At 37.7% G+C, this 11395-nt stretch overlaps 1 protein-coding gene across 1 annotated transcript; it reads right to left on the reverse strand.

Annotated features, from left to right (window-relative positions):
• Window positions 1-3208, reverse strand: LOC149041840 (pyroglutamylated RF-amide peptide receptor-like). The gene is made up of 4 exons (XM_089180535.1): window positions 3075-3208; window positions 2098-2368; window positions 1176-1427; window positions 1-772 (listed from the first exon to the last, which is right to left on the reverse strand). Exons 1-4 carry the CDS (start codon window positions 3191-3193, stop codon window positions 440-442), a joined length of 975 nt encoding a protein of 324 aa, XP_089036661.1. The 5' UTR covers window positions 3194-3208; the 3' UTR covers window positions 1-439.
• Between the last annotated feature and the right edge of the window lie 8187 nt (window positions 3209-11395).

Genomic DNA, 11395 nt, shown 5'->3' on the forward strand with positions numbered 1-11395 from the left:
TTTCACATTTTTTATATCGGTGCAGCGCTCTACCAACTGAGATAACAAGTCATCTGGGAGCTGGTCATTATGTTGGTTACAAATAAACCCTTCACGTGGTAAATTCATTACTGTAAATACATGAAAATAACATATGTACACTGCGGTTGAAGAAACGAAATGGAAGCGATCCTCGCAGTTATGAATACTACTTAACTAGTAGTGAAAAATAATGCCTGAAAAAAAAATGATTTCTATATGATTTTCATATGTTTTCAGTTTAATTCCTTCGCTCTCTATGATCCATACTGGTCGTAAACGATACAAAGATTCCGTGGTCAAGATATAAGCTTGGCTTAGTTTTCTACTACATGCAGTCTTTTTTCTCTGAAGGGGATTTTTGGCCACTAACAAGGAAGAACTTAGGTACTTTGACGGCTTCTGAGCCATTTGTCATCAGCTATTTAAGAATAAAAGGCTTGGTTTCATCCACAAAACTTTTCTTCGTGCCGGTTTCAGCCCGTGGCCTAGGCGCTACCACAGAACTTAGGCAGCAAGTCACTCTTCTGATCTTCTGTCTGAATTGATGGTTCAGGAGGGCATATATGAATGGGTTAACAGCTGAATTAAACAACACCATCATGTCAACGATGGTAATATGGACGAAGGTGATGTTCAGAGTCGTGAGAAATCTTAACACGTATTCAATTGACTCTGCTCCCCAACAAATCGCAAATATGACACTGACAGTTATGACCATCAAAGTGACGCGTTTCCGCACCTTCAGCACACTCTGTGAATCAAGTATAAGGAAAGAGAAGATATTGTCAACTCAGATGCTATTACCAATTAAATCCTCACCGATATCAAGGGTTAAAATTATTTTATTTTTCTGTTAACGGCAAGGAAAGTGAATGCTTAGTAAAGTTGACAACATAATTCTTCGAGACTTTGAGGTAGAAATTTATATGAAAACTCTGTAGCATATATTTGCGACCCAGCTGTAGACCTTGCGGTAAACACTCGTCATGCGGAGGTAGAAAATAAAAGTACTCTCACTGGAGCTCTAACAAATAACCACAGGGAGAATTGTTTATACCTTTACTCTGGCTAATTCAGCCTTACTAACTAAACTGACTCAGTATAAGCTGAATTGGTTTGACTATTTCAGACATAATTTAAAATTATTAACTCACCCGTTGTTGATAGTTTAGTGGGTTGCCATCGTTGGGTTTGTACCATAACGTGTATACTACTTTAGAGTATAACACAATCATTATGCCAACGGAAACTACGATCAGAAACAACCACGTCAAGCAGGAAGCTGTAATCATCCACCTTTTGGGCCAGCTTTGTACACAATGATTTTTCTGGTCATCAAATGTCCTGACGAAAAATTTTGGTGAGTTGAAAATCAGCGAGAACACCCATGAACTAAGGACGATCACCTGAAATATAAATTCATGGAAGCGTTTCATTTTCTTCGAAAATAATTTGATCCGAGGTGTATTTGCTTTTTCGGTCATCAAGAGAGGCTATGCATACCCCTGAAATAAAAAAATTGAATTCGAATTCTATTACGTTCATAATCATCATGAATTTATATTTCAAGTTTAGGAATAACATATGTCGTTATCGAATATCCAAATTCAGGTAAATGCACTGACCATGCTTATTGCATAAGAAATACTGACCGCGCTTTTTGCGTAAGGAATAATGACCGTACTTATGGCATGAGGAATGACAATTAGTCTTCTTGTACCATGTCAATGAATTTGACAATGAGTATGCTACCTCTGCTATAAATGTAATATACAAACAAAGATTTTTTTGCCCCTACTGGGTCCAAATGAAGTTCTCGACTGAGTCTGTGGATGAATTTATTTTCAAACATTACCCATTCCAAGTCAACTTTCCCTGATATTTCTTGGAGGACATGGAGGTGATTGTTAACTTAAGATAAAGGTTCCGATGTCGGATCCTGAGATCTAAGCTCGTGAAAATTAAACGTCGAACGGACCAGAAAACGCTGATAAACGATTCCTTTTCAATAACAGCTGGTCAGAGACCTCAGACAGTATTTTCACCTGGTAAGTCGATGGGAATGTTTTGACTCACCTTAAACTTACGGTAAGTCAGTTTTCTCTTTGGATCCAGTGGGTAAAGCGCAGTATAGTATCGTTCCACAGCAATAGCTACCAAAGTAACAACTGAGGTGATTCCAGGAAGCCAGGCCAGATTTCCACCTGTCACCAACTTACAAAGGACTGAGCCTGCAGTTCCATCCGGGTGAGTTATATTGAAGCTTACAACAATCTTTGGTGTGATAAATGTTGCAAACAGGATATCGGAAATAGCCAGGTTCACGAGTAAATAATTTATGGGAGTCCTTTGGAGTCAAAGAGCGAACTCATAAAGGTCAATAGGGAAGATAACAACTGAATATATATATATATATTTTTTTTTTGTAAAGTAAAATACCTCTAAAGAAATTTCAAAAGCATCAAAAGATTGACTCGTAATCAAACGCATTTCACCCGACCCTGAAATTTCTAAAAATCAACGTTTTCTAATACACTATTAAGACTGATTCTAAATTTTAGGTAATGGACATTGAATGAATTTCTACTCAAAGATATCAGTCAAGTAAGACACACAAGAGGCAACCCGTAAATGTAATATATAGATTTAGCCAAGCCTAAAAGCGGAGCTCGCACTTTTTTTCTCCACACGTCTCAAGGGCACAACGCCTTGCTCCGGCCTGGACTAGTACCTGGGTCATCCGACTTGGAGCCCAGTGCACTGACCACTGGACTACTGAACAAAGCCCGCGGCGTGCCCGCGGTACAGTTGACCACGCATGTTAAAAGTAGCACCTTGTACGGTCGTACGGTCGTACATCCATATTTTTTCGGCTTGAGGGGTTACTGCTATTTTGTATAATTATGGGGCTACGCTCTGCGAGCTCCGCTATTATGAGGTAAATCTTAAGAATTCCTCCTAATCATCATGACTATGCCAAAAAGTGTATTTATTATGAAATACAGATATGTAAGGAAAGAACATACGAAGAGTGGAGTTTAACTCGTAATTACCTCATCTGAAGGTGTCTTTTTATGATCAAACAAACCAATGTATTTCCTGCAATGTCCACAGCGACAAGTGTTAACAGTATGGTGGTGATCGCGTAATTAGCTGTATCAGGCACGACCATTGTGCAGAGGATCAATGCTGGTTATACATCACCTGGACGGAGACAAACCTGAATTTGTTAGTACAGTTAATCACATGATTTCGAGTGCAATTTGGAATAAATAAGCACGAGTAAATTTTTTCAAAGACTAACAAAATTGCACTCGCCCCACGGGCGAGTGCAATTTGAAGTCTGAAAAAAAAAAAAATTAACACTAAATATACATGAAAAAATACGAGATAGCTTTTCATAATTATGCAGAGGCAAAGCGCGTGCAGCAAGTGCAAAAATATTTATCCAAACCCTGTAAGTGACATTGTGCGTTAGATCAAAACAGTAACATACAATGATATTTTCACGCCTTTAAGGTGCAAGAAAGTTCAAAGTCCGGCTAAACAGTTCAAGGAATTGTTCAGTCCGTGTCCGAATCACTTCGGAATCGTTTTTTGTGAGGTTTAACCATGTTTGTTTTTAATTTCGGCGTAGAATCGCTCGAGCAAAGTGTTAACCTGGGTCGGCTCGTAATTTTCGATTTCCTTGGCAATTCCCTTCTTTAAACACCACTTTTTCCAAACCGACAACCAAAAAGCAGTGCTTTTTACAGTGTTTTCTTTGTTAGAGCTGTTTTTCAGGTGCTATATTGTTGTTGCAGGTGGCGAAAAAAAACCTCAAAATGCCGGTCATTATTTCGCTCGAATTTGATTGGCTATCTGTGAATTTCTTTAATTATTGACCAATCAGAATGTCTGGTTTGTTAGTTCTTTGTACTGAATTAACCCTCTTCTGCATTGAATTACCTGAAAACTACATTTATCTTAACCAATCAGAACCGAGTAATTTTTTCATGTATATTATTATGTTTGAAACGAGTTTTCTTGTATACCTTTAAGTTAATTTCCTCTTTTGTTGCGGATCAACATTTAAAATTTCATTTTGTTATTTCCGTCACACTTCATAACTTAATCAAATGGACCAAAATTTCCCATTGTCTATAACCTTATTGATTATAGAGATGACGTCAACAGTGTTCAAATATTAAGTCCTTAGATAAGTAGAAATCTAGTTAACCAAATTTTTCATGAAACAACTATTCCGCGAACTGCCGAGGTGTGTTTTTTCGACGCTATGTCTCTGCCTGTGTTAAACAACTGATGAAAACAATCTGGAAATCCTCATTTTAAAAACAACCTTGATTTTTAAGGCAGCTCATGAATTTAACCTTGATCTCAAGTCAACATAAAAAAACAGTTATTGTACATTTTGGTGACAACCTTGATTTCAAGACAACTTGAATTTTTGACAGGTGAATAATGTTCACAATGTCTCACTCTTGAGTTCTGAAGATGATGTAAAAATTATTCTCTTGAACGATCCTCTTGAATGATTCTCTTAAACGATTCTCTTGTCACACCATCGGGGTGTTGATTGTCTTTTGTGAAGATTTTCAGATATCTATGTTGTATCTTCCCGCACAGAAGTCATGGTGTGCCTTGATTTTTTCTTCTGTCAAAAGAGTGTCTTTGTAAATGAGAAGTTATCCTTAATAGGTCACACTTTCAAGCTCACGGTTGATGATGTTGAGCTGAGCATCTGACAGGATGAAATGATTTCCGTTTCAGACACTACGCTGACCTTTTATTTCAAATTAACTTACATCGGCCCTTTTTTTGTTGTAGATATTAAGTTGGTTTTTTCGTCTTTTAAAATAGTTAATAAGTTGGTGTGAAAGACCCTATCCCTCGTGGGCCCCGTGCGTGTGTGGTTTACAAGTTTTTATGTCGGTGAAACCCCTCAGCATTTACTCACGCGTGTGCATGAGCACTTGGTCAGTAATGGGACCTCTCACATTTTCAGACACTTACAAAATTCTCAACTATGTCGCACTCTATGTTCTGACGAGTGTTTTGGCATCTTAGATCACGCTTCCACAACTTTCTAACTTAAAATCAAAGAAGCTATCCACATTCAATGGTAGCAACCTACACTTAATCATCAACTTTTTCGTGTTAATTTAAAACTTTCCTTGTAATTGCATACATTGTTTTGTTTCCATGGTTTGTTTTTGCTCAATGAGCATTTTGTTATACACTTTAAATTCAACTTTGTACTTTGTATAAATCAGAATTGAAGATGACAGAAGAACTGTCGAAACATGTGTTTAAAAAAATGTGGTATATTTTCTTAAATTCGTGATATATCTGCTGCTATCCAGATCTTATTTGGGATTCCATTGACAATCACCTTCACTTCAGTTACGTCAGGATTCAATGTCTTCTCAGTGCCTCTAGCACCAGCGACATATGGCTCGTAAAAAAAAAGAAGTCCCTTCATTGACATCCTTGGGACATTGATGCTCTCATTGATGATCGCGCATGATTTGTTACCTACTTAGGTTTTCTTGAGATGAGTGACGTGTTCTTGCATGAATCTCTTTCCCTTTTTGTAGTTAAACAAGGCCTCATCAGCGAGTTCTTGACCGTGAATGAGTTCAACTCAAGCTGGATGTCAGACAATTCACAAGCGAGCTGTGTCTCGTCAGATCCTATCACAACATTGCATGCAGGTGCAAGCCTGAGCTCGAAAAGAAGCTCATCAGAAAGACCTCTTGAGAAGAAGACCATGATCGTTCAGAATCTCATGATCCAATGGAATCCTACATTCGTTCTGATAAACATCATTGAGCTTATTTTCCCTGTCAACTCCTGGTTTCTTTTTATCTTCAGCATTGCATCTGATCTTCGAAAGATCAACAGATTGAATACCTTCTCTGAACACGCTCGCCCTCTCATTCTTAGTCAAGAAGAGGTCCTCATAGAGCTTGAATAGATCATAACCATCAGTGCCCTGCGAGATTTCACCTGCGAATTTCACAGTCAACCTGTCAACAAGAGCTCTCGCGACATTGTTAACTATATAACTGTTTGCGTGACCACTAACTGCCATGTCAAAGATCGGTGAAAGAGATCCTGGCACGAGGACAACTACGTCATCAAGTTTTAGAACTAGGACTCTAAGGACTTCACCTGGGGACGCCCTATTAGGGTTAAATGTTACTCTGTGAATTACACCGTCAGCCTTGAGGGCGTTTGACGTCTTCTTTTTCAAAATTTGGGTTGGTTTTTCCACTGACATCCATTTTAAAATTATAGATATTTCATTTTAAAATTGATGATTTTGGAGATACTGATCCTCTTTTGATACACAACGACGGTGATGATGATGATGAAGATGAAGGAAAATCAACAACACCTTTTAAACCAGATTGTCATTCAACTACGGAGCCATCAGGTGAAGAAATTCCAAAGACAACAATGAACAGGGGACAAGAGAAAGTATCGGAAACTGCCGAAACATCTCTCATTGAGAGTGATACTACTTATTCGCGTGTCATCACTTCAAATGAGAAGGCATGGAACTCTCTTACCAGAATTTATACTGAGGCAAAGGCTTCGGAACTCGAGGTTTGTTATAGTAAAACAGGAAGGTTGCTGGTAAAGATATTTGGCCAGGGCAAGAAGACATATCTCTTGTATACTGAAGATAAGGGTACGAATAAGGAAAGGTTGAATCCATCAATTCCAAAACAAATCAAAACCTCATTTGGCCCAGAGTCGAGAGGTTTTGATTGCTGAGAAGGAGAAAAAGATGGAAGAGAAACAGAAGTCTATTCAGGAGGATCGTGGAATTGCCGATGATGAGAATGAATACCAAGATATAAGAGAAAGAGCAAGAGAAAGGATAAAAGAAAATCAAGAGCAGATTGATGCTTTTGAGAATGGACAGAAGAACTTGAAACAGGCACCTCACGAAGAGAGACAATGAGAAACATATTCAAGAAATACGGTTTTATAGTCTCAGCTGTTGTTCTGGCGGTCGGAGAAACAATTGGAGTGATTGTGAGCGCATTGACGAGAGGTCTGAAGTCTGTCGCTGAAGGAGTTGGGGATGGTGTTAAGACTCTTGGCAGTAAGATCGCGGGAATTCTCCCAGGTCTCATAAGCTCAGTAGTCGGCTTCATTTCCAAGACTGCTGGATCAGTGATCAGCTTTCTAGGTCAAAAGGAACGGCTTCTGATAATGTTAGTCGCCATATTCGTGGTTGAGCGATCAAGAACGTTGATATCAGTCCAGCCGAAATCAAACCGACCTTTTACCATATCATGATTTGTTTCATATTTTTTTGATGATTTTGTCTTCACCTGAACTTCAGTTAAAGTCTTGTTAATTGTATTTGAAAGGTGCCGCTTCGCGATTTGGCCAAAGGCTTTAGAGGTGCCCTCTCGCGCCTGGATCCCTCGGATCTCGGCCTGTTGATCTTTGATGAACTCCCATGCATGTGCCTTACTCTGACTGATTTGAACTCCAAATTCACTAATTTGTTGAATCCGAGCTTCACATCAGAACTTGCCTTCTTCAGGGTGTTATTATACCCAGTAGTATTCCGAGTGTTCAGGTGAAGATTTGAGGGCATATGCCAAGTACCTGGTGAGAGTGCAAGATCAATCTTACCTTTAGCCTCATCAATCGCGAGCTGAAACCTCCGAGCGCTCTTCGAAATGTCTAGCTATCTGATTGCATCCTCAACCCATACGTAAACTCACGTTGTGCTTCCTTGGCACTTCCTGATGAACCCAAGATTGATGATCTGACATTGACTTGTGCACGGAGAATGCAATAAACGAAATCCTTAATCGACTGATTCAGTCTTGCCATCCAAGCTTGCGTCAGATCTTCTGACACATTTCAACTCATGGTTTAATTTGAAGCGAACTGAAAGAAATCTTTGTATTCAATGCGCAAGGCACTCAAACTGTAAAGACAATTTCAGAAGGTAATTATTCATTCAAAAGCCTTGGCCAAGCTCTTCAACATACAATGAAGAGTGAAGGAGTAAAGTTTGACATGAATTCTTTGAAATGATAATTGGAAATCCACAATCCTCAAAATAAACATATCCTTCTTGGCGATGATCTGGCTGATCTTTTCGGAATTAAATGACGTTTGCAAACCTATAACTTATCCAAATGGTTTGAATTATTCACCAACTACCTTGTCCGCTGTCATCTTTTGGGTAATAATGAAAACGTATACAATGGAGAGCCCTCGGGCGTTCTTGGATGTTTCGACATTGTCGGGCAACCCTTTGATAGGGTGACCTATTATTCGGAAATACCAACCCAAAGAAAAATATCACATCACATCTATGCGAATTTTCGCTGACTAATTAGCTGCTTTTTTTTCAGACGAGTTGTAAACAGGCGTCAGGAAGTAAGCCGCCATCATCACGGTTTAAACGAACGGGGGAGGAGTTAACATGCCAGGCTTCCAAACAATGGCGCTGGTGGTAACGCCAATTAGTGGTGATAATTTAAGACTTATCTCACCTAGTTGTATGGTTGGTTAGGCATGTGTGCTTCAATAAAGCTGAATTTTCTTTTTTTGCAAAAGAAAACCGCTTTTTGATGCTCTTTCAAACGTGTACCAAACTGACATTTAATTTAAAACATATCTGACGCTTCAAAAATGGTTTGAAGAAAGTAAATTTGAAATATTTCTGACGCATCAAAAACGGTTTTAAGAAAGTGAATTTGAAACATTTCTGACGCGTCAGAAACAGGTTGAAAAATAAATTTGAACAGTTTTAACGTGTCAGAAACAGTTTGAAAAAATTAGTTTGAAGGAAAGAGGTTGAAGAAAATAAATTTGAAACATCAATGTTTCCGAAGCGTCAGAGACAGGTTTTTTGAAAATAGATTTGAAACATCAATGTTTCTCACGCGTCAGAAACAAGACCTCAAATGAAATTTTCCTTCTTCAGTTCTTTGTTTTTTAATTCGATTCTGAACGTGATATTCTATTCCTATAAAAGTCACTCCAGATATTTTACACTTAGAATTTTTTATCTCATCTCTCCTCCTCTGGCTCTCTAACTGCTTGTATGTTTGATGAAATAGGTTTGGATATTCATAGTGTTGAATCCCGCCAAACTCAGAAACTAATTTTAGTGTATCACAAAAACCATCTTATTCTAGCAAAAATCCTGTCTGATGATTCATTAGTCATAAGGGTCTGACGTTAGAAAATTTCTCATTAAAAATATTCACAAAGATTTTACGACATACCTCCTCGCGGCTTGGCCGAAGGCTTCTTTCCTCAATAACAATATGCATGAAAAAATTACTCCGTTCTGATTGGTTGAGATAAATGCAGTTTTCTGGTAATTCAATGCAGAAGAGGGTTAATTCAACAACAATTAACAACAGTTAATTTAACAAACCAGACATTCTGATCGGTCAAAATTCAAAGAAACACACAGATAGCCAATCAAATGCAACCTTTGGATACGCTGAAAATTTGCGAGCGAAAGGTGGGCGTGTTAAGTAGGTTTTCTTTCGCCACCGCAACAACAATATAGCAGCTGGAAAACAGCTCTAACAACGAAAACACTGTAAAAAGCACTACCTTTTGGTTGTCGGTTTGGAAAAAGTGGTGTTTAAAGAAGAGTGCTTGAGCGATTCTACGCCGAAATTAAAAACAAACATGGTTAAAATAAAAAATGTCAGACGTTTTCCAAATGTCAGAAGAACAGATGAAAGCATGAAAATGTTTGAAATAAGAAACATGGCAACAGAAGCAGGCATCAGTGGTCATACAATTGCGAAAACCAAAAACGACCTCATTCAATTCATCCTCAATAGCAAAGAGAGTAAAAAAAGTGCCGAATCATTATACACCTTTTTTTGGCGAGAGATGGAAAAATGAATTATTAAACAGTTTGAAGAAAATAAATTTGAAAAATAACTGATGCATCAGAATTATTTTGAAAAAATTAAATTTGAAAGAAACAGGTTGAAGAAACTGAATTTAAAACATTTCTGAGGCGTCAGAAACAGTTTGAAACGCGTAAGAAACAGCCGATGCGGTGGTGTCATTGGAAAACAGTAAGTTGATGATGAAATACATTAGGAACTATTCCGTGGAAACTGGAGTCATCAGATTCCTATTGTTCTTAGGTAATGGATTATCGGTAATGTCTTTCCGTAAAGTTTGTCAGTAAACTTTGTTAGTATAGAAATATTTTCTATTTAAAATTTGCTTGCTTACCATAGCGTGACACTCTCAAAAAAACAGGAAATCAATGATGCAACAGGAACTTTTCCCGAAGAAATCAGTCATAGCATTTTATTTCGTACGACAATAGTGGTTTCTCACCCGTCGGAATTGAAATAGCGGTTTCTCACGCGTCGGAATTGATGGTGTACGACACTGTTTATGAAGATTGTGGCTCTTGTATGTAGACTGCCACAGCTGTGGCGTGACGTCGCAACTTCAAATTTTATAATTTCTACAGGCGTAAGATGTTCTACCATGTTCATGAATGTGTCGCTTATCATCAAAGCATTTGAGCGACACTTTATTTAGTTTAAAGCATCCGAGTAGATAATTCACACTTCGGATGGTTTTCATTTTATGATATATTTGTTGCTTATTGAATAGTTCGTTTTTGTAGTCGCCATGTTTGATGTTCTTTCTTGTTATATTTTTTGGATGACTTGCTGGTTTGCTGCCTTTTTCATTCTCTTCAACATAAGAATACATTTTTTTTTCTCAAACCGATGAATTCTACAACTGGTATGCCAGAAGCTTCATCTTTGAATTTTCCGATTTCTTTCTTATTTGTTTTTTCGAAATATAATGAATTTTCTGGATATTCACTGTTGTCAAATTCGTTTCAATATTTGTAGCATGTCTACATACTGTGTATCACCTTGAATTGTAAACTGTTTCTACATTTTATGAAATTTAAAAAACGTTTAAAAAACGGGCCGCAGCCAGGATAAAACATCTTATGAAATTTAAAAAACGATCTCTGGCTAAAACTTATAAAAATACAAGCTTTCGGCTGTTTGCGCTACAGCCTTCAACGGGTAAAAATCACGTTGAAGGCTGTAGCGCAAACAGCCGAAAGCTCGTATTTTTATAAGTTTTAGCCAGAGATGGTTTTTTAAATTTCATAAGAGAGAAAGGGAGAGAAAAAAATAACAACAACAACTATAAGAACTGAAACATAAAAGAAAGATAAAAAATTTGAAAAGTTAAATTTTTAGGAAAGTGCACGTTGAAAAGTTTAGGTGTAATATTGAAATTTATTGGTCTGGCGTGAGGAAAGTCATTAACATTTAAAAACGCTCAGTACCCCTCTAAATATTCAAGACGTATAAAC

This window comes from Pocillopora damicornis, chromosome 8, assembly GCF_964200805.1.
Source record: "Pocillopora damicornis chromosome 8, jaPocDami1.2, whole genome shotgun sequence".
Classification (NCBI taxonomy): domain Eukaryota; kingdom Metazoa; phylum Cnidaria; class Anthozoa; order Scleractinia; family Pocilloporidae; genus Pocillopora; species Pocillopora damicornis.